We start from the raw sequence: 23,382 nt of genomic DNA, 5'->3' as shown, positions 1-23,382 counted from the left end.
ATTTTACTTGGAACCATAGTATTGCCTCCAATGTTCAGGATCAGTGGTCCCCAAACATTTTGGCACCAGGGACCAGTTTCGTGGAAGACAATTTTTCCATGGATGGGTGGGGGATGGTTCAGGCAGTAATGTGAATGATGGGGAAAGATGGGGCGTGGCAGATGAAGCTTTGCTCGCTCGCTCGCCCACTGCTCACCTCCTGCTGTGTGGCCCAGTCTCCAACAGGCCACCGACCGGTACCAGTCCACGGCCTGTGGTTTGGAGACCCCTGTTCAGAATAGAAAGAAAATTCTCTAGTGAAGTTGTCACAGAGTATAACTACCCATGACATATATCACTGCTTGCTTTAAGTCTACTGCTAGAAGCACATGTACGATATTTGTGCGACAATTTGGTATAATTGGTAAAAATGTATAGTCTATAAAATGTTTCCCCACTAGCATACCTCTGAGCTTGTTCACTGTGTCTGATTAGTTTTCTCTCAACGTGATAACTAGGCAAATATATACAAACAAAAGGAGGCACCAAGGGACATGGTGAACCTAGGGCAGGCAACAACCACCCTGGCATTGGGGGACAAGTATTTTTGATCATCAATGCTTTCTATTGAAAGATTTGCAAACACAGGGGAAATGATAGAAGAAATTTTCACATATTGAAGAATTGGGAAGTCATTCTGGCTTATACATGATTTAACTTAAACTTTATGCTAATTAGAACCACCTGTGTTGTGGCCTATCAAACATGCATTGTACATCTGCTTTAACCATTAAGGAAAAGAATGCATTTTGAAATAAAAAATAGACTAACAGGGCTTCCCTGGTGGCGCAGTGATTGAGAGTCCGCCTGCTGATGCAGGGGACACGGGTTCGTGACCCGGTCCGGGAAGATCCCACATGCCGCGGAGTGGCTGGGCCCGTGAGCCATGGCAGCTGAGCCTGCGCGTCCGGAGCCTGTGCTCCACAATGGGAGAGGCCACAACAGTGAGAGGCCCGTGTACTGCAAAAAAAAAAAAAAAAAATAGACTAACATTGGTTCAGGCATCCAAAGTAGAGCTGGATGGCCATTGTGGATATGGTTTTAGACACTTTCCTGTATTATTGAAACTTGAATTTTCTGAACTGTATCAGACTCAAGGACATCATCAGCTATTCTCAAAAACAATATCTTCTAGCAACTGCAACTGCAATCTTATGGTCTCAAAATCTCCTCTTATATCTTTGAGAATAGTAACAAATGAAACAGCTCAAGTCATAGCCTCCCAGCAGAAGGCACTAGATTCTTTAGCCAGAATAGTACTAGACAATAAAATTGCTTTAGATTAGATTTTAGTAGAAAAGGGAGTCATATGTGTAGTGGCCAATAGCTCCTGTTATTTGTATATTAATACTACAACTGAAGTTAAAACCTACTTAGATAAAATTAGGCAACTCTTTACTATAAGTCTCTCCAGAAGTGCCAGGTTCAGACTGGTTTTCAGGCTTATTTTCTTGAATTTCTCAGGGAAGGAGATCTATTTTCCAAGATTTCTTAAAGTTCAAGTTACAAAAAAGGAAAAAAAGTTCAGGTTGTCACTCTTCCTCCTACTCCTAATTGGGTACCTGAGCATAAAATGTGCTATAAACTATTGCACCAAAATGGGTAGACCAAGGCACTAAGAATTTAATTATGCAAGATTTAGATCCAAAACCTGGAATGTGGGAATATTTCCAACTCGGTGTACAATATTTCCATTCCCCAAACTGAGGCAGGACTATGCCTCTTTTCAGCAGAAAGTAGCCAGAGCAGTCATTGCCCCATTCCCTCAAAGATTTGGAGAAAGTCAAAACAGGAGTAGGGATTGAAACTGAGTCCCCTCAAACCAAGTTCCCCTGCTGAGTTTATGATTAACCTCTCTATCCAAAACTTTATTCCCCATCTTATCCCCTCTGGCCTCTATCCTGTGCAAACTAAACACTTATCACCCAGAGTCAGATGACTAAAATTGCTGTTGTCTATAACATCATTAATGTACAGACTCAGATTGTTTCTCCTGGGCAAGATGAGCTAAAAGGCCCCTGGGTCATGGACCACCGGACAAGAGATTCATAAGCCTTAGGCATCCTGACTCCCAGAACTATGAGTAAGAACTGTCACAAGATGGTGATTAACCCCAGCTTCTTTGTCTTTCCCTTTTAAAAACCCCTAACTCAAGGACTAAGTGGGAGTGGATCTTAGGCTTGTCTTCCACTTCCTTGCTTGGTGCCCTGCAACGAACCCTTACTTTGCTGCAAACACTTGCTGTGAGAGTTCTGCCCTGCTCAGTTACACTAGCAAAGTGTGTCCCTGGACCAGCAGCAGCTTGGCCTGGGAACTTGCTAGAAAAGCAGATTCTTGGTCCTGCTGAATCAGAAATTCTGGGGATGCAGCTCAGTAATTTGTTTTAATAAGTCCTCCAGGGGATTCAGTGGCAGCTTCAGTTTGAGAATCACTGCCCTAGAACCACAAAGGAAATGTCTAAATCCCATTCTACAGAGTGCCATTGACTACTCGAAGACATTCTTCATGTTCTTCCTAAGTTTTATTGTCCCCAACATTCTCTCCACTTCCTTCAGCCATTCCTCATTTACTATGTGTTCCAGACCCCTTGCCATCCTTATCTCCCCATCATATCATGCTCTGATTGTCAGTGACCCTCTTAAAAAGGGAGGCTCCCAGCACCACACCGAGGGCTCCCAAGTGGCCTAATCGGCACACAGTGCAATGAGTTTGCTGCCTCCTCTTCTCTAGAAAAGGAGAGTTTTGACAGCTATTTATTGAGTGCCCACTGTGTGCCAAGCACATGACATACAATAACTTTTTGTTTACTTTTTTTAATCGAGGTTAAACTTACATACATTAACGTGCATGAGCCTTAAGTGAACACGTTGAATTTTTACATATGTATTTACATAGCCAGGTGACTCCCACCCAGATCAAAATATAGAGCACTTCCAGCACCCACCCCAGAAAGAGTACCGTACTTGCTCAATGTTATGTCTATGAGAGTAGTAGTTCATTATTTTTCATTGCTATATAGGAGAACATTATATGCATACACCACAATTTATTTATCCTGTCTACTATCGATGGACATTCAGGTTGTGTCCAGTTTGGAGCTATTATAAATAAAGCTGCTGTGGACATTCATGTACTATTGAGATAGTGCCCAGAAGTGAAATTGCTAGGTTGTGGGGTTGGTTTAACTTTAGTAGATGCTACCAGTTACCCAAAGTGATTGTATCAGAGTACAAACTTACTAGAGTTCCAGTTGCTCCACTTCCTTGCCAACACTTGGCATTGGCAGCCATGTTCATTTAATCATTGTGTTGGTAGTATACCAGTATCTCAGTGGTTTTTTGTTTGTTTGTTTGTTTGTTTTTACAGTCCAGGTCTTTTATTTTCTTTACACCCATCATGCCATGAATTCATAGGGAATGGGCTCCAACAGTTTAGGCTCTTTTCCATTGGTTCTCATGAAGTGTGCTTCTTTGGGTGGAGCAGGCTGGAGCTTCAGTTGAACCCAAGTACCTTTCTCTTTGGCTTCCTTCTTTTTCTGATCATTTTCCTTCACCTGTTTCAGGAAGCTATCTCGACTCTCAGAGTGCTTAATATGCTTGATATGCACATTAATTCTCTTGGCAAGAATCTTGCCCTTAACTTGTTTGTTTACAAGGATGCCAACAGCATGCTGGGTAACATTGTAGACACTCCCAGTTTTGCCATGGTAACATTTGTGGGGCATTCCTTTATGAACAGTGCCCGTTCCCTTGATATCTACAATATCACCTTTCTTGTAGATTCGCATGTATGTGGCCAAAAGAACAACTCTGTGTTTCCTAAAAGGCCTAGAGAACATGTAGCAGGTGCCCCTCCTCTTTGTCTTTGTGTTGGTCATTTTGGCGAATTACTGGAAGATGGTGGTTCCAGCCGAAAAGAAGCTATCTCAGTGGTTTTAATTTGCATTTCCCTCACAATAAATACTGCTCAGTATCTTATCGTGTGCTTATTGGCCACTTGCCTATCATCTTTTGTGAAATGCCCCTTCAAGTCTTCTGACTACTTTAAAAATTGGATTGTCTGTCTTTTAAAAACTTATTTAGGAGTTTTTGATATATTCCGGATATGTCTTGTCTCAGTTATGTGTAATAACTGAGTAATGTAAATATCTGCTTCTTGTCTGTACCTACATTATCTGTAATCTTCACAATGATCCTGTGATATAGGCCTTATTATCCCCTTTTTATAGATTAGGAAACTGACTCAGGAATGCACAGTATCTTGCCCAAAATCTCACACCTAGTAAGTATTGAAGCTGAATTTTGAGCCCAGGTATCCCGATTCCAAACACTGGATCCTTCCCACGACACCATCTGCCTCTCACACTCCTACTTACACACCTAAGACTTGTGCTTGAGCTTATAGCTATTAACATTTTCCCCCACAAGAGCTGCTGTTGAACCAAGTCTTCCCATCTCATTTATGAGCAGTCGATGTATTGAATCCAAGTATAAGCCTTGGTGTACGTTGAATAATGGAAAGAATCTGGACCTGGGAGTGGGTCAGGCCTGGACTATGTTCTGGGCCCACACTTGGCCATGACAACTCAGGGCTTGACATGATAAACCTAATTTTCTTCAATTGTAAAATGTCAAATTCTTACAGTGTTATGGTGGGATGAAATTAGAGCATATGCAAAGCCGCTGGTAGACACTCTTCGGTGTTGTTCACACTTCTCCTTTGCCTTCCCCTGCTCCCGTGTCTCATTTAGTTTTGTTTTGGGTTCCCCTTCCCTGCCAGCATGCTTCGGGTTCCAATTCAGCCATGCAGCAGAAAGGCTACCCCTCCAGCTGTTCCAGAGAAGGATGATACCTCACATGCATAATGTATATTTACTAATACAATTGACTCTTGAGCAACATGGGTTTGAATTGCGCGGGTACACTTATAGGCAGCTTTTTTTCAGTAAATACAGTATTGAGGTTGGTTGAATCCTCAGGTGCAGAACCTGGGATATGGAGGGCTGACTATGGGACTTGCGCATCCACAGATTTGGGTATCCATGGTGGGTACTGGAACCAGTCCTCTGCGATACCACGGGATGACTGTACTCACCCAAATCACTGAGAAAAGTATTGAACGCACTGCACCATTCTCCACCCTCCTCTTTCCTGATGAACCTTTCCTCAGGGCTCAGATGAGCTATACGTTCTACCGGGAGCTCCCCACCAACTCAGGGCTGCCTGTTTTGCCTGCCTTGTGTTCCCCCCGTCTCCTCACTTACCTCCCTTTCTTGTGGTCACCAGCTGGGGTGTTCATAGTGTGGATCAAACGTCAGCTCCTCGAGGACGGAAGTTGAGTCACACGTTAATGCTCAGGGGCACTATACAGCACCTTCCTGGCACTTAGCAGGCATTCAGAAAATATTAGCCATGCGAATATATGTTTAACTGTCATAACCTTGAACTTATGAAAAACTGAGGAAGAAATAATATTCATAGAGGATTCCATGAGGGATGTACAACTCATCTATTGTATTTAGTCGGTAGTTCTCAGACTTGGCTTCTTGTCTTACCATGGAGTTACGTCCCCATAAGCCCATTGTAAGTTGAAAATATCATTAAGTCAAAAATGCATTTAATAGGGAGATCCCTGGAGGCCTAGCGGTTAGGATTCCGGGTTTTCACTGCCATGGCCCAGGTTCAATCCCTGGTCGGGGAACTGATATCCTGCAAGCCCCCCCGCCCCCCCCAATAACATATTTAATACACTTAACTTACCAAATATCATAGCTTAGGTTAGCCTACCATAAACGTGTTCAGAACACTTACATTAGCCATTAGGCAAAATCATCTAACAGAAAGCCTATTTGATAATTAAGTGTTGAATATCTCATGTAATTGATCGAAAGTTGTACTGAAAGTGAAAAACAAAAAGGTCTTACAGGTAAGGCATGGTTGTAACTGTATTGGTTGTTTACTTCTATGGCCCCTGGCTGACTGGGAGCTCTGGCTCACTGCCACTGCCCAGGATCATGAGAGAATATTGTACTGCAGATCGACAGCCCAGAAATCAAAATTCGAAACTCCAGGTACGGCTCCTACTGAGTGCCTATCACTTTCACATCATTGTAAAGTCAAAATATCAGGAGTCGAACCATCGTAAGTTGGGGACAGTATGTATGTTGGAATCTCAGAAAAGTCAGACTTTCTGGTTGATGGAGTCGTGGGTTGGTAGTTTGCAAAAGCTCCCCAGGGCTTTCTAACGCACAGCCAAGGTTGGAAACCACTGCTCCAGAGGATCCACATTTTATCAACAGGAGCCGCTCGCATATCCTGCACCATTTAGGCCCCTCATTAAAGTGCCTTTACTGAATTATCCTTGGACTTTATGCCTAGTTTGAGCAACTTGAAGATATGTGACTGGAGTTATGGTAGGGATGTTGTTGCCAATGGACCATTATACAAAGACGCACAGAAATTCCTATTGGGCATCTGCACCAGGAAAAGCTGTGATTCTCCTGAGCAACCATTTCATGTTTATAAGATGATGCTGGGAATCATTTAATTATCACTACTTTCCAAGCTTGTAGTAGCTGCTGGGAAGCTCACGGTCAAAGTCATGATCCACCTTTATCACCTATATGGAATTTTACGGTATATGTGTTGTATACTGACTTGATTCCTCTTTATTTTCTGTCCTTTTCTCTTCATCCTCCTTTCCTCAATCTTCCCCATAATAATGCTTTTTAACTGAGATATAATTCACATACTATAAAATCCACTCTTTTAAAGTGTACAGTTCGTGGATTTTAGTATATTCACATCACCACTACCTAATTCCAAAACCTTTTCATCACCCCATTACCCATGCTCAATCCCTCTTCCCCTCAACCTGGCAATCAATGATCTACTTTCTGTCTATGGATTTGTGTATTCTGGACATTTTGTATAAACGGAGTCATATAATTATGTGGCCCTTTATGTCTGGCTTCATTAATTTAGCATAATGTTTTCAAGGTTCACTCACATGGTAGCATGTATCAATACTTTATTCCTTTTCATAGCCTAATAATATTCTATTGTTCAAAATGGATGTACCACATTTTGTTTTTCCATGGACATTTGGGTTTCCACTTTTTGGCTATCATGAAAAATGTTGCTACAAACATTCATTTACAAGTTCTTATGTGAACATGTTTCAGTTCTTTTGGGTATATACCTACAGGTGGGTTTGTTGGATCATATAGTACTTTTAAGTTTAACTTTTTGAGACTCTTTTCTCATTAAAATTTTTTTTTAATCTTATTGTATTGTACGTCTCTCTATAAGCCACTACAAATCCTTCTTTTTGGAAGGAGGCAGAGTATAAATAAATAAATAAATAAATAAATCACAAAGCACTCCCAAGCCATCTGTTTAATAATCTGTGCTAGAATTTTGCCAGGATTCTATATTGAGCCATTTGGTATATGGTTTCCAGAAATACCTTCTGTCTCTTTGTGAAAATGAACATTTTCTTATCTCCAATGTCCTCATCATTTACCCAGGTTGTTTTTTAGTCCTACCTGCAAGGTATTTCATGGCCCTGTGTCTAATTCATCTGAATCTGGCCCCCAGAATTCATCTGCAGCCACATAAGCTCTCATCTATCTTGTGATGTACTTAAATTTTTATATCCAAGTAATTCATGTACATGGTTAAAAATAAAGTAGAACAGAAGAGCCTGCAAGGAACAGTCCCACCTCATTCCTTCCCCCTCTAGTCCTGCTCCCAGAGGCAACTGCTTCTAAATCTTTTAGCTCTTTATTCTGGGAATGACTTCTATATCTCTAAATAATGCGCTTATGTGGCCGTTTCTGGATTTCTCAGTTTAAAACATCCTTTCTTTATTTATAACTATGAAAAATAAGGATTTAGTTCATATATATATCATCCAAATAACTCTCCCCCACCCTACTCACAACATGGTTGTATAACTGTTTTTATTTAATTCCTCTAAATAAAATAAAAATAAATCTGTTGATTACGTATGTTGCTTTAAGTAACATATTTATATCTTTATTTCTCATACCATCAGCTATGGATAGTAGTTTTGACTCACTATTTTGAAGGATAAGGATATCACTCCTACCTTTCCCTTTTAGCTCCCCTTCCCAGCTTCTGTCTTCTGAACATTTACTTTAAATGCTCAAAGTTGATTACCTGTATATATAATTTTCTAACCATAATTAAGTCTTCTGTGCTTTGCCTATTAGTTGGTTCTAAAAGTTTAAAACCAATAAATAATGTTTACATTTGTAACAATGTAAATGTTGTTTATTGCAGAGCCAGCAATGTCCTATAATTATGTTTCTTTCTTTTATTTGTTTTAGTATTTCATAGTTTCAGATTGCCTTTCTTCTCCTTCCCCTTACCCCTCCTCTTCTTCTCTTTACTTGCCATGATTATTTCTTCATGTTTGTTTCCTACTTTTCAGCCTATCGAGTATTCTATTTCTGAGGTTCCTCTTTTTCCCAGGGACCTCACACGGGGCCCTCTCCATTATATGCTCTAATTTGGGCGTGTTGCTTTTCTCTTACATAGTTGTTGGTCGGGGACTTCTTTTCACTGATGCCCTTGACGGGTCCCACTGTTTTCTCTCCCCTCCCTCCCTCCCTCCCTCCCTCCCTTCCTTCCCTCCTTCCTTCCTTCCTTCCTTCCTTCCTTCCTTCCTTCCTTCTTCTCTTCCTCCCTCCCTCCCTTGGTTTTTGTTTTTGTTTAGGCTATCATTTTGCTGCACCACATCTCAGGTAATTTCTTAAAAAGGAGTGTATGTGTGTGGGGAGAGATAAATTAGGAGTTTGGAATTAATGTATATATACTACTATGTATAAAATAAACAACAAAGACCTATCATATAGCACAGGGAACTATACTCAGTGTCTTGTAATAACCTATAATGGAAAAGAATTTGAAAAAGAATATATATATATATATATATATATATGTAACTGAATCAATTTGCAGTACACCTGAAGCTAACACAACATTGTAAATTTACTATACTTCAATTTAAAAAATTGTTATTAAAATAGAAAGAAAGAAAAAAAGGAGTGGGCGGTATGTCATAGATTTTCTGAGTCCCTAGCTTCTCAAAGTGTTACAGCTCCACCCTCACACTTGAATGATAATTTGGATGGATATAGACTTCTTTGTTGAAAATGGCTTTTTTCACAGAATGTTGAAGGCATCAGTGTAGCCTTTGCTAATGAGAGCCCTGAGACCAGTCTGATTCTTATACTTTTAGAGGTAAATTTTCTTCTCCTCTAGGGAAATTTTAGGATCCTGTCTTTATCACCGTTATTCTAAAATTTCACCATGATGGTGCTCATATGTGGGTCCCTTATTCACTCATTGCGCTGTATTCTTGGTGTCCCCTTTACAAGTTGTCCTTCAGCTTTGGGGAATTATTTTATTTTCTTATCTGAGAATTTCTTCTCTTCTGCTTTTCTCTTTACTTTTTTTCTGGATGTTTCTCTTATCCAGACATGAAACTACTTCTCTAATTCTCTTACATCCCAATACTTTCTATTGAAATTTCAATTTCCATAATCCTATCTTTTATTTCCAGGAGCTCACATTTATTTTCTGGTCTTCCTTTCATAGCATCCTATACTTGTTTAGGGATGCAACACCTCCTCAAATCGCCCTGATTACCTATTAGTTACTGAAAATTTCTTTAGTCTTCTGTTTCCTAAATTATTTCTCTAAAGAGAAATAATGGAATATGTCCATTATGGACATTATGTTACCCCCCCACACCATTTATCTTTATTTTTTTTCATGCCAGAGGCTTTTTTTCAAATGTCTGATGATCTTTGTCTTTTCATATTTAAGAGTGAGGCTGGGCTGGTCAGGTGGCAGATTTCATTTCATTTCGGCAGTGAGCCTGCATCACACGAGGACTCCAGTATTAGAGGTGGAAGCCCCTGCTTTGGGACCATTGAACTGAAGCCTCCGACTGGAGATGGATCCCTGGCTGCCCTGTGTGTTGCTTGGGAATTGACTGTTCCATGTACCGTTGGCCAGTCCTCCTCACTTCAGTGGTGGCTATGTCTCCTGCTTCCTCTACACCGTCCACCCTCATAGCATCTCAGAGGCCTGAGCTCCACTGTGGTTCTGCTGCGGTAACGTGCAGCCGTCTCTCTCTCTCGCTGCCTGCTCCTCTGGGTTCACTGTCCTCCACCCACTTCATCAATGACCACTCTCTTCTCCATTTCTCAGCTCCTATATATTTGCTGAGAACGTTTATCCGCAGTGGCCTCCCTCCTGTTCTCTTCATCACTGGGAGGGTAACATTTGCTCATTGCTTTATAATCATTTTCGTGGGGTCAGGAAAGAGAAGTGTCGAACACATGTGACCAATAATGTCTTTTTAAAGGGGAATCTTCAGTTCCCTCTTAATGTGTCTGTTTTACCTTTTCCAGAGTGAAGGTCATTTTCCTTGATGTAGGAGAAACAAAGTAAGAGCATTATCATTATAATAAATGTCTCTACACTTCGAGAAACGAGGCTCCAGGGGGCTCCTTCCTTCTCTGTTTGCAGCTTTTGTTTCACCTTTTTACTTCAGATGCTATTTCCAGACCCACCCAGTCACTCTGTTAGAGACCTTTGCACCCTCACATCCAAATGCCAGTTTGTGTCTCTATCCTATCAGTTCTAAGTCCAGAATGTTTCTTGAATTCAGGGCTCCGGCTCCTCTGTCCAATGGTCCTGACCCATAGTTCAGTTCTAGGCAGGTTTCTCCTGCACTATTGCAGTGGCCTCCAAACTGGTTCCTGCCTGCCCACTTCTAATCCAGCCTCCTTATACTCTAAGTTCAGACCTGATTTTATCCCTCATTTACACCAAAAGAGGGACATTTTAAAGCAATTAGTATCACCTCTACAGAGGGCTGTTAAGAAATATGCATCAAAATTATAACTGCACCTGACCCTTGACCTGTAACTGCACTTCTAGGAAGCTATGCTGCATATGGAGTTTTACTTGTGCAAGACGACATATGTAGAGTTATTTATGGCAGCACTGTTTATAAATGCAAAAGATTAGAGAAAACCCAAATGACCATTAGTAGAGACTTGCTGAATAAATTAGAATACATTCGTATGATGGAAAAGTATGTAGCCATAAAAAATGAGAGGAGTTTTTATACATTCATAGGAAATGGTATCCAAGATATACTAAGTAAAAACTGAAGGATGCAGAATAAGTGGCTAACAATTGTGTAACATTTGTGTAAAGGGGGAGAAAATAATATGTTTATCTTCTTGTCTATGCATAAAACCCCTGGAAGGTTACAACAACATTTATTGAGTCCAAGGAGGAGAGCTAGATGGTAGGGGATGGAGCAATAGGGACATTTTCACTATATAACCTCTTGTGCCTTCTGAATTATGGAGCACACGAATATGTTGTCTATTAAAAATAAACAAATAAAAATGAAAACTCCCTCTTTATAACATCTCAATTTAGTTTTCTTTAAAATGAACTATATTATACTAAGTTATTATATAATAACTTGTATGTTAATTGATATATTCTCTGAATTCAGATTATGTTCTAACATAACATAATCTTTTAATATGAAATATGCATTTTGCTATATTAATATGACTATATATTACATGTTGTATCTATCCTACATATGCCCTTTTTAAAGGTCTCTTATTTATAAGAAAGAGTCTGAAAGGAAAACCTCAGTGGTTATTTCTGGGTAGTTGACATATGAGTGATTTTAATTTTCTTCTTTATACTTTTTCTGTTTCTCTGGTTTTTTGTGTTTTGTGTTTTTTTCTTTTTTTTTTTTTTTTTTGCGGTACGCGGGCCTCTCACTGTTGTGGCCTCTCCCGTTGTGGAGCACAGGCTCCGGACGCGCAGGCTCAGCGGCCATGGCTCACGGGCCCAGCTGCTCCGCAGCATGTGGGATCTTCCCAGACCGGGGCACAAACCCATGTCCCCTGCATCGGCAGGTGGACTCTCAACCACTGCGCCACCAGGGAAGCCCTGTTTCTCTGGTTTTTATGCCAAAGGTATATTGCTCCTAATAATCAGGGAAAAAATTATGTGTGTTTCCACTCCCCTCAGTCCACAGGGTAAAGGTCAGTGTCTTCAATATGTCTTTCGAGGCCCTGCCTACATTTCCATCCTCTCCTATCACCCCTCCCCCTGCCCCCCACAGGAGGCTTTGTGACCCCTGAACAAGTCCCCTTTGCTGTTCCCCACTGTCCTGTAGAAATGCAACCTAGCCTTCAGCGTCCAGCTTCAATGTTCTCCCGCCTAGAGAGAATCAGTGGCGCCCTCCTCTATGCCCAGGTGACACGCTGTCTCCCTCTGGACTGGATTCCTCATGCTTGTGGCCCTTGTCTTATGAGTCACTGAGCCTCCGGGAGCAGCCCAGGTGCTGACTCAGGATGAACGTAGGGAGAGTGTGGGCCCAACGGCTCTCTTGTGGTTTCCTCCACCTTCTGTGAGATGGAGGTGCTAAGAGAGTTACTGTTGGCTGCAGTGCTCACTTCGCTTTGGTGTCTCCTTTCTGTTCGTGGGTTTCTGGGGCGTGATCTTGCTGTCCTGCCTGACCTGGCCGCAGTCTTTGCTCCCATCCTGGTGGGGCCCTCTACCTAGCGGCATTCTTCACAGAGAACTGCATCTTCCAAACCAATGGTGGGCAAGGATCAGTCCCCAGTGGTCCAGTTTGAGGAGAAAGGGCTCTCCCCAGGGTGGCTGGTCTGCCCAAGGGAGAGGAGGTATTTTCTCATGTCTGTTGGAAAAAGTGGGGCTGGGAGATGAGGTGACATTTGCCCTGAAGACTTCCAATCTCTTCTAGAAGCCTTCTGAGTCTTCTTGCCTGCTCCTATCGAGAGGGAAATTAGGCAGAAGGGAAGGAGATGATAGGAGCAGGAAGAACAGGCCCCACCCTCCATCCCCTTTCTTGGAGGATTTGAGCCTGTTACTTGCCTTTTCGCAGACTCACAGACTGTTACAGAAGCACAAAGCTGTCAGAGAATCCCACTCCTTCCCAGGATCTCAGAGTGCAGAAACCCAGTGATTTACGAAGCCCTACCCCCAGTTCACAGGCAACTGAACCTTAAGAGAGAAGCAGATGTCAAATTCCCTTCATATCCACCTATGCTTTCCCTTAAGCCCTGGCTTAAGAGATACTAATAGAGACTCTCCCCTAATCAGGCCGCTGTTGCCCTCATCCTTATCCTTATTCCCAAGGAGATTTACCAAGAGGATGAATCCCAGCTCAAGAACTCAGACACTTGGCCCCATGTGCAGCATTCCCTTTAGATGACAGCTAGGGCTAAGCTTGGGCTTGGTGGGCACACAGCCCTGGATGGACACAGGCATTTACCTATGAAATCCAGACTAGTAAATGTTCCAAATCCTTCCACTAATGAGCAATAATGACTAACATTTATTGAGTACTTAATATGTGCCAGACATGTTGAGACTTAACATGTGCCTGCATTAAAGAAGTGGATACGTTTGCTATTTCTCTGTTTGATACATAAGGAAACTGAAGCAGGTGGCACAAGGTCACTCAGCTAATGCATGGTCTAGCCAGGATGAACCCTCTGCCTCCGGAGCTTGTACTCTTAACCTCAAGGCGGTACTGCCAGGGGAGAGGCCCTCTTCAGGTCCCCCTGGACTGCTTTCTTACAGCTGCTTGTAAAGTGCACCTATTCCAGGGGAGGGCCTCTGGCCTGCTTAGTGTACCCACGGGGTATGAACTGGTTTCTCAGATCTTTTCCCCGGAGGAAGTTAGCAGTTGGCCTGAGGATGACCCCTGGGCTTCCTGAGAGGGAAAGGGGGAAAAGGAGCCTCTAAAGAGGGCATAATGGTCAAGGAAGAGGGGATAGGGGTCCTTCGAGGCACCCAAGGGTGATGGGAAGGAGGAGAGGAACAGTTAGTTCCCCCAGCTCAACAGAGACAACTCCAGGGAAACAAGACTGAGTAGCAGTGAGGGCCATACGGGGAAGGGCCCCTGGGCTGACCTCTCGGAGCCCATGCTTATGGTGTGATTCTTGGTGTGAAGTTGAGGGTTTGGGAAGTGGATGGACAGGGGAGTGGAGTGGTGGAAACAGCCCTCCAGACACGACCTGGGCTTCAGGGTCCTTCAGACCACAGGGCTTCAGGGCTTCAGGGCTTCTGACCCTCTGAGGGTGTCCCAGGCCACTCCATCAGAGTCCACAAGTCATGATTCTGAATTCTAACCCCCATCGCCCAACCCAGCCCTTGGTTCTCCAACAGAGTGAAGTGGGTCTGTGGCAGCTGGATGCTGTTGGGAGCCCTGACAGCATTGCCTGAAAACTTAGAATCGGCTTCTTCCACCGCTCACCTGCTGCTGTCCGTTCAGCGCCCACTGTGTGCTCACTGGGTCTTCATAGCCAGGCGCAGAGGTGGACGGATTATCCTCATTTGACCTGTGAGGAGTTGAGCTCAGGGAGGTTGTCACTTGCCCAGGAGTGCAGAGTGGCCAAGCCAGCGTTCAAACCCAGAATTCCACACACTAAGTGTGGCGCCTCTTTCACTAGTCCGCAGCTGCACCCCAGGGATTCCCACCCAGGCTGTAGCTTTGGGGCCCTCCTGGGGTCCTCAGCTTCGGGAATTCCTTTCCTTCCCAGGCCCTCTGGCCACCAGTTCTCAAACCTCTATTTGCTTCAGAATTGTCTGGGAAACACATTTAAAGCAAAATGAGTTCACCTAGAGTTTACCCCCCAGGGATTCTGGCTATGGAAGTCTGGGATGGGCCCCAGGACTCTGCATCTTAGCAAACCCCCAGGTAACTCTGAAGCAGGAGGTTCCTGATGTATCCAGCTGTACTTGCCACCTCAGAACTTCAGAGGAGTCTGTCCCAAGCCCTTTCCCATAGCAGGGGTCCATAAAAGTCTGAGGGGTGAACGAGGGCCCCTTTACTCTGACTTTGTTGCTCAGTTTCCTATCTTGTGTGTTTCAAATATTATAAAGGGTGATGGGAGAATTTTCTATGCTGCAGACGGGTTCCCTTTGTCTTCTGAGGCTCCAGGCTGCTTCTCCTGGGTTTCACACATAGGCAGGGACAAATGAGGGGACAGGGCCACCTCCTGAGGTCTCAGCAGGGGCCTGGGGCTGCGCCTCTGTTTTTAGTCCAGGATGCTGCTCTCTTGGCTAAAATCATACAACGGAGACCAACCCCCAAGGCAGTGTTTCTCGACCTGTGGCTCAAGTGCTTCAGAATCCCCTGTTATTTGGCAAAAATGCAGATTTCCTGCCCCACCCTGATTTATTGAATTAGAATTGGGGAGAATGCAGGGCCCCAAAATCTGCATTCTTAGCTAGCACTCCAGTCAACTCTTATGCAAGTGAATGTTTGAGAAATCCTGCTGCAGATCGTGGACTGTCACAGACCTGAGTTCAAATCCCAGCTCTGCCATGAAGTAACTGTGTGGGCTGGAACTAATTCCTAACCTTTGTGAGACTCAGTTTCCGCATCTATAAGAAACGGCGTACTATACCTGCCTATAATCCTCTTGCTGCCAGGATTCAATCAAACCATGAGAAAACTGATGCAAAGCACCTGGCATCCAGGAACCGCTCTGAAGGCACAGCCAGTCTAGTGGTAAAGAGAGATGCATAAATAAATGCCTCCCCTGGGAAGGAAGAGCTGTGAGTTGAAAACACTGAGCATTACTCACCCCACAGCAAACACGGGACAGCTTTAAAACAATTCTGACCTTGCATTTCCCCTTGGGTGAGCACAGGGAAGCTTTTCAAGGTGACTGGGTCCATTCCTACCCTCAGGTGTGAGCCATCCCAAGTTGGGGTTAGGTGTTGGCAAACCTCAGGTCTGCCAAGGTCCCTGGGACCTTCAGCCTTGCCGTTGGCTGCCAGGAACCGGAAGTCTTCAAGTCTTTCCTTTCCCTGGCTCCCCCAGTCCGGCCGATCCAAAGAAATACCAAAGCTTGTAAAAAGCTTCAGCCATTCATAATGGGTCAGTTCCCTCCGGAAATGTTCCCCAGCTCTGCTGAAAGTTTGCCAGGCGACTTGGTGACGTCCTGCTCTCAGCCCACACAATGGGCATGGGCAGAACAATACAGAGTAGGAAAAACATCCCGCCTGTCCATAGGCTCACATCCTCCTGGGACCCCACCCCACGGCTCCCAAAGTTGGGGGTGGGGAGGGAGGGGTGCAGAGGGCGGCAAGAGGATGCCAAAGCAGCTGTGGAAGAGGGGAAGGGGAGTGGAAGCAGGAGCAAATGCCCCCATTTTGGCTGCATTCTGAACCAGCTGGGTGAGTCAGATTAGAAGTCAAATCTGCTTCTTCTGGCTCCGCCGTCAGCCCTGGGGGTCCCTGCTCAACAGCCCTGACACTGGAACGGATTAAAACCTGAGCTGGCAAGCAAAGCAGTTCACAGGGCAGTGAGGCAGGCAGGCATACCTGGTGGGAGGCCTTGCTTTGTCACTTAATTAACTATGTGCAAGGTGTTAAACCTCCCAGGGGCTCAGTTTCCACATCCGTTGAATGGGGTCATCCCACATGCCCTGTCTACCACACAGGGTGTTTTCAGAGCAAAATGGGCTACCATGCATGAAAGCACCTCAATAACTATAAATACATTACTTGGTCACCAACTGGTGTCATTATCCTAACAAAGCAATTGGGGAGTGGGATGGCATGCCTGGGGGAGGCACACTCAAGAGGACACTGCCCTCTTCAACCCAGGCAGCTTGCAACCTGAACCCAGAGGAGAGACCTAACACGTTGGAAACCTGGATACATGAGCGCAGACCACAGGCTGTGAGAATTTCTAGGCAGTCGGGCTGGGGGTGGTGGTGGTGGCTAGGATGGGGTGAAGTGCGGCCGGTGGGGGGGCGGTTATTGGAAAACTTACCTGGAGGTCACACTTCCATACTAGGCTCTCTGTTTTTCCTTAGGTTGTGTATATTTGGGTAGCCTCTTGGGAAATGGAGGTTATGAGGGGCTAAGGCCCCATGAAGCCTTGCGTCAGCCTATTTGGTGCCAGCAGAACTGAGCACATAGTACTCAAGGAGTTGATCAGGGAAGGCTTCCTGGAGGAGGGTTTGAGGCATGCTTAAAAGGAGGAGAGAGGAAAATGGCTCCCACAAAACCCTAAAGTGAGAACAGACAGGTTGATGTAAAATCAGGAGCAGGGAGGACACTCTGAGGGCATCTGCACCCCCCAACCCCATCACTGTAGGGACAGGAGCACTGAGTCCCACCACCTGCCCGAGGCCCAGAGTCTGACTGAGCTGCTGCAGGAGGTGGGAGGGGATGTCCGGGCAGACGTACGAAGGCTTGAAGGAAGAGGCACCTTCGGGGAAAGGTGGTCCTGGGTCTGCTAGCAGGAGCGAGGAGTGTGCAGTGGGTGATCAGGTACGGGACCAGAGAGAGAGGAGGGTCAGGGCTGGGACACAGAGGGCTGGGGCACTTGCTGGGGATGGGCACAGCCCCTGAGAGATGACAGTGGGACAGTCAACAGCATGTCTTGAGTCCTCTAGGAGCTCCTCTGCAGCCCAGGGCCACATTGTTTTGAATATTTGGGGGGTCGGAATGGGGGTTGGAGGAGTATGGAAACACCTAGAAACAAGACCGGCTTTACCACGTGACTAAATGGCACTGTGTCTAGAGAGGTCTAAGCTCAAAGTAGAGCATCACCTGGGGGTGCTCACTGATGCAGGCAAGGAAGGGAAGGACTTGCAGAGGTGGGTTCCAGCAGGTTCCTAACGTATCAGAGGTTTCATTTCTATGTTAATTCATTTTCATTCACTAATATGAACTATGAAGCCTAGAGGTCCAACTCACTTTCTGAGGCTTGCAAGACTGATAGGTAGGCAGAGGTTGAGGAAGGGGCAGGGAGGCAGGCAAGTGACAAGCCCCCTGGGCAGGCCGCTCACACCCTCTGGGATTAGCTGCATCTCGCAGGTGCAGATAACAGCCCATTACTGTCAACATTTCTGCAATCGGCTTCTCTCTCCCAGACCAGCCAGTGAGTTCCTTGAGGAAAGAGAACTGTTTACTTAATTCTGAATCTTTAGTGCTTCACAGAGTGATTTGGACCAAGGAGATTTTTAATAAACGTCTGTTAGGGGCCCCTCCAAGCCCAGAGCCAATGTGGTCCCCATGGATCCTCCTCGCAGTGGGCAGTGACCAGGAGGGGCCAGCCCTGGTCATGGGAACACAGAGCCATCCTCTCTGTGAGCATCTCTCCAGACATGTACATCAGGGGAAATGGGAGTAAACACTCTAGAGCCATGGAAACCCAACTGATAGAGACAATATAATCATAATAATGGCTTTTGTTGTCCTTTTCATTGACCATAAAGATAACCCATGTTCATTGTGAAAAATTGAGATAATGGAGAAATTCATGATGGAGAAAGTGATATTCACTCATCTGTATACACACTTCTAGTTGTTTTGTCATGAATACTTGTATAAATACAAAATTAGGACTATATATTTTACATACTGCGTATTTTTACAGCCAGTGTATTTCACCTATGTCATAACATAATTATGTTGTAAATAATTTTCATAAGAATGTCATAAGCAGTTTCCCATGAGTTGAAATAGGCTTTGAGAAGAAAGTGAGATACAAATTTTCCATACTAGCTATGTAATGGGTGGAAAAACATGTATTTATACTTCTCTTGTGAGATATTTATGTTGCTTCCATCTTTTTACTGTGTATAACAGTGCCACTGTGACAATCTCTGTCCCCAACTGTTGTAAACCTCTTACTATTTCTTAAGTAATTTGGAGTAAAATGGTGTGTTCATTAAAACAAAAAAGTCTGTTAAATTAAAAAAAAATTGTTTTAATTTAAATAATGTTTGTTAAGTTCACAGTACCTTGCCTAACATACATCTGTTAGGATAAGGGACATCAGAATTCTGAAACTCTGGTGACAGTTTGGCAGGATGGGTGGGTTCCCCTGGACAGAGGGGTTTTATTCACTGTTGTGTCCCCTACAACCCTTCCCCCGTTGAGAGAGTGATGCCTGCTTCCACCCTAGAGGACAGGCAACAAAACAACAGCCAACACTCAGGCGGTGCTTTTCTACGTGGCCAATAAATTCTGAGCGCTTTCCATGTATTAACTCATCTAATCTTCACACTAATCCTATGATCACCCCATTCTACCTATGCAGAAACTGAGGCACGGAGAAGCCATTTTATGTGATCCCACAATTAGGAAGTGACGGAGCCAGGATTCGAGCCAAGGCACTAGAGCTCTGCTCTTGACCTCCACACGGCACTGCCTCTATTGCTTGGAAATTCCAACCTTTCCCCCTCCTCTGGTACCCTAAAGCTGGGCAGTCAATTCCATTACAGCCAGAGGTGTAGAGTCACAGGTGGTGGAGGGTAAACTTCAAGTCATCACCTCAAGTCATGAAACGGTACTGGGCCCATCCCCCTGCTCCAAGGCAGCCCTCCCTCCTGTCCTCATCAGCTCCAGCTTTAGGAATTCCCACACCCGAGAGTCAGCCCCAGGTCTTGAAAGGCCAAGGCAGTCTGGCCTCAAAGCAAATGGCCCAGTCGGATGCTCCAGGCATCCTGCAACCCAGGTGGAAGGGTGTTTGCAAGCCTGCAACCACTGTTGGCCACAGTCCTCTCGGCATCTCTGAGGAATGCTTCTTACCTGTGGGCTGTATCTTGCCGCCCTGCTTGGCAAAGTAGAGACCCAAGGAACATGGTCAGACCAGGGGCAGATCTGGCCTATCCCAAGACGGCTCCTTCCTCTGCAACCTGGTAGGACTTACCAGAAACAGTGCATGCCCCTGGAATTCCCAACAAGTGGTCTCCCAGCCTCTGCTTGGATGCTTCTAGGGACAGAGAGCTCACTGCTTCAGAAGGCAGCTGATCCACTGAGTGATACCTGTGACCCAGTGCCTTTTATCCTAAACTCTCTTTCCATGTTTACTTCCCCAGCTACATTTTAAACTCTGTGGAAACAAAGCTCTGGGATGAGGTAATCTTAAAGTCTTGCAAAATCTTTTAGGTAGAATATGCTTAATACATTCTTGCTAATTGAGATCTTATCAAGGGTGAAGAATACAAGACAAGAAAAAATATGATCTAATTTAAATGCCAGGACTAGGATCCCTGGGGGAAGGCGGGCGATGGAATTTCTGCTGGTGGAGAAGGGACTGGGCATGTGCAGAGTGATATTCATGCTACCGCTCACTGAGCACTCGTGTCAGGCCCCTCACGGGAATTCTCTCATGAATCCTTACAATCCCATGGAAAAGGTGTTGTCACCAACTCCATTTTACAGAGAAGGAAACTGAGGCACAGAGAGGTTAAGAAACATGCCCAAGGTGACACAGCTTGCAAACAGCAGAGCTAGGATTTGAATCCAGATTCATGGATTTTGGAGGCTTGGATGTGCAAGATGCCTCCCCAGGGACCCAGGACCCAGCTGATCTCTCCTCCAGGGAAAACATGGATGGTATAAAAAGTCTTTGTTGTGTCTGCAAAAAAAAAAAAAGTAAAAGACAAAAATCCTTGGTAAATTTGAAAAAAATGACTAATGGACAACTCCCCTTCCCCCAAGAAACTGAGACCTCATGAGAGGGAAGCAAAGATCGCATCCTATCCGACGTTGAGGCTCTGAGCTCCTGCAAGTGGGGTCTAAGGGTCAAGTTTGTATCCCAGATACTGGAAACAGAGCCTGGCATGTAGTCAGGAAGTCTCAGGTGAATAATGAGTGAATGTGGGAGGGAGGAACTCAGAAGGAGACAGGAAGATGAGGGGCTGGGCTAGAAGCTTTGAGCAGGGAGGAGCGCTGACTGCGTCCCAGAGGACCGAGCCCTGTATCCGCCGCTCTGGCTGGATCTGCTTGCTCACACAGCTGCGGCCAGAGCACCGCCATGCCTCGTGTTGACATCACCAGGATGAGACGGACAAGCGTGCAGGAGGACAGAGATGCCGCCTGGCATCGAGAGAGCTTCTCAGGGATTTGGGGCTGGGGTGGACAGCTAGGAGAGGCTTCCCTCGGGAAGAGGCCCGGCCAGATGATCGATCTCTGCATTTGTGTTACTCAGGGCAACCCCAGCAAGAGAAAGGGACAGGTGAGGGGCAGAAAGAGGGGGTAGCAGAGGGAAAGCGGGGACAGGAGAGAGAAGGAAGTGGCTAAGTGGCATCTGCGGTCCCTCTGGAGCCGCCCACCCACCCTGTCCATCCCGTTGAGGAGAGCTGGCGCTGGCTCTCCGGAGCTGGGCACCGACCATCAGAAAGGACGCCGGTCACAGCTCTGGCACAGGAACTGGGGCCCCTGGTGGTCAACACTGCCTTTTGAAGCGGTGGGGAGGTTCGGAGGGTCCCGAGGAGGGGCTGGGTGATGGCAGGGCACATGTGGTGGGGTGGGCACAGTGACTTTCAGCTAACTCACTGGGACCTACTGGTCACCTCTCAGCCATGCCTGTAGGTGAGCGGAGGCTGCTGTTCCCAGTTCCCGGGAACCCAGCAGACAGTAAGGTGGAGACTCCTGTGCCCGCCCACAGCCACCTGGGAGGCAGACGGTATCGTGCAAGCACTGCACTGCTCAGGTAGGCAGACTTGGGTTTGAACTCTGACACTCTCCCTTGCTCTGTGTGGCCCAGCAAGCTACCTTGCCCAGAGTTTCAGGTGCCTCACGGTGAGTGCGGGGACAGCCCCCACCTCAGGGCACCGCCCCCGAGAAGAGGCTCCTCCTCCCCTCCTGCGCCCCTCAGCTGCAGCCTCGTCCTACTGCCTGTATGTGTGTGTGTGTGCGGGGCGGGTCCTTCCCTCCTCCGCCCATAGCACCCTCCTCTCGGGGGCTGCCTTCTCCTATTCGTCTCTCTGAGCCTTTAAAAACAGAGGTCAGTGGCTTCGCCATTCAGAACGAGATCCAGAGTCCCTTCCATGCCCCACAGCACCTCATGTGAGTGCTTCTCAACCCTGGCTATGCGGTTGGGGTCACCTGCAGAGCTTTTAAGAAACTACTGATGCCTAGCCTCACCGCTGGAAAATCCGTGTGAATCACTGGAGCTGGAGCTGGGCGTCCGTACTTCTTAAACGCTCCCTGGCGGATCTAACGCGCAGGACCACTGCTCCACTCCACGTGAGCCAGCCTTCCTGTCACCCCGCCCAGGTGCTGTGCTCCAACCTGGCTGCCTCCTTGTTCATCCTCAAACACCCTCCTTTCAGGACCTCTGCTGGAATACTCTGTCCTTGGGGGTCCACATGGCTCCCCCCTTACAAGTCACTGCTCCCCAATCTTATCAGTGAGGCCCCTGACCATACCGTGTGCCAGGCCCCCACCCTGTGCCCTCACATCTCCCCTGACTCTGCTTGCTTCTGTGTCATCACATTTGACCCCTGACGTGTCACATTTATGTGCGTTGTGCTTCCTCCTTCACTAGAATGCAAGCTCTGTGAGAGCAGGGACATGGCGATCTTACCTCATCCTCACTGCCCAGCACAGTGCCTGGCACACAGTGGGTGCTTGATAAAAATCTGCTGAGAGGAAGGCCGTCAACGCCAGGAGGTCTGAGCTCCCACTGCCGGAGAGCAAGGGTGGGGAGTCTTGCACCTCGGCGTCCTGGCACCCAGCACAGGGCCAGGCTGGGACCAGTTCACGGGGCTGATGATTTGCTCTGGAGACAGGGGCTCAAGGGGTGCTGTGGAGAGTCAAGACTGGAAGCAGGGGTCTAAGCAAAGACGAAGGTGGAAAGGTGGCCCAAAAGGAGCTGAGCTGCTTCGAGGAGGAAGGAAAGGTGGTCTGGCAAGTGTCCCACACCGGGCTGGCCCACGTAGCCTAGCAGGGCAAAGAGCGGTGGCCTGTGGGGCATCAGCCCTGACCACTGGGCCCAGACCAGAGGGACAGGGTGACTGAGAGCCCACAGGAAGGGTGGGGCAGGGGAGAGCCAGCCCCAGGTCCCACCAGGGCGGGAGAGGACTGGGGCAGAGCCCAGCATGAGAGCTGCTGTCGCCCTCAAATAGGACCTTTTGTCCGGTAGCTGCAGGGCTGCTGCAAAGCATAAACGACCCCGCCGAGTGGGCCCAGTCGGGGGCCCCAGGCACTCCTGACCCATCCCAGGAGCCCATGGCAAAAGTGAGGCCAGAGGGGGAGATGACTGGCTGGGGGGTTTGCCCAGGGACTCCAGCACAGGGGGCAGGCTGCTGTCTGTGAGAGCCAGCCATAAGGAAGCTGGGGGTGCCCAGGAAACAGAGGGCTCCAGGACACGTGCCCTGTGTGGCGGCAGTCTGGCCACCGGAGAGCCCGACGGCAACCCTCGAAGCCCTTCTGCCCCAGCAGCTCATAACTAGTTACTCCGCCCCTCCAGCTTCCTTCT

The 23,382-nt window shown here is 46.5% G+C and overlaps 1 protein-coding gene across 1 annotated transcript; it reads right to left on the bottom strand.

The window, feature by feature from the left end:
• Positions 1-3,433: 3,433 nt before the first annotated feature.
• LOC115861869 (large ribosomal subunit protein eL21-like) lies at positions 3,434-3,919 on the bottom strand. Its single transcript, XM_060285454.1, has one exon. It carries the CDS (start codon positions 3,914-3,916, stop codon positions 3,434-3,436), a length of 483 nt encoding a protein of 160 aa, XP_060141437.1. The 5' UTR covers positions 3,917-3,919.
• Positions 3,920-23,382: the final 19,463 nt, after the last annotated feature.

This window comes from Globicephala melas, chromosome 1 (assembly GCF_963455315.2).
Source record: "Globicephala melas chromosome 1, mGloMel1.2, whole genome shotgun sequence".
NCBI lineage: Eukaryota > Metazoa > Chordata > Mammalia > Artiodactyla > Delphinidae > Globicephala > Globicephala melas.
This window is presented reverse-complemented; position numbering and strand designations above follow the sequence as displayed.

What these genes read in the sequence shown, in the direction of transcription:
- LOC115861869 (XM_060285454.1), bottom strand. Translation starts at nt 3,916, where the DNA reads ATGACCAACACAAAGACAAAGAGGAGGGGCACCTGCTACATGTTCTCT.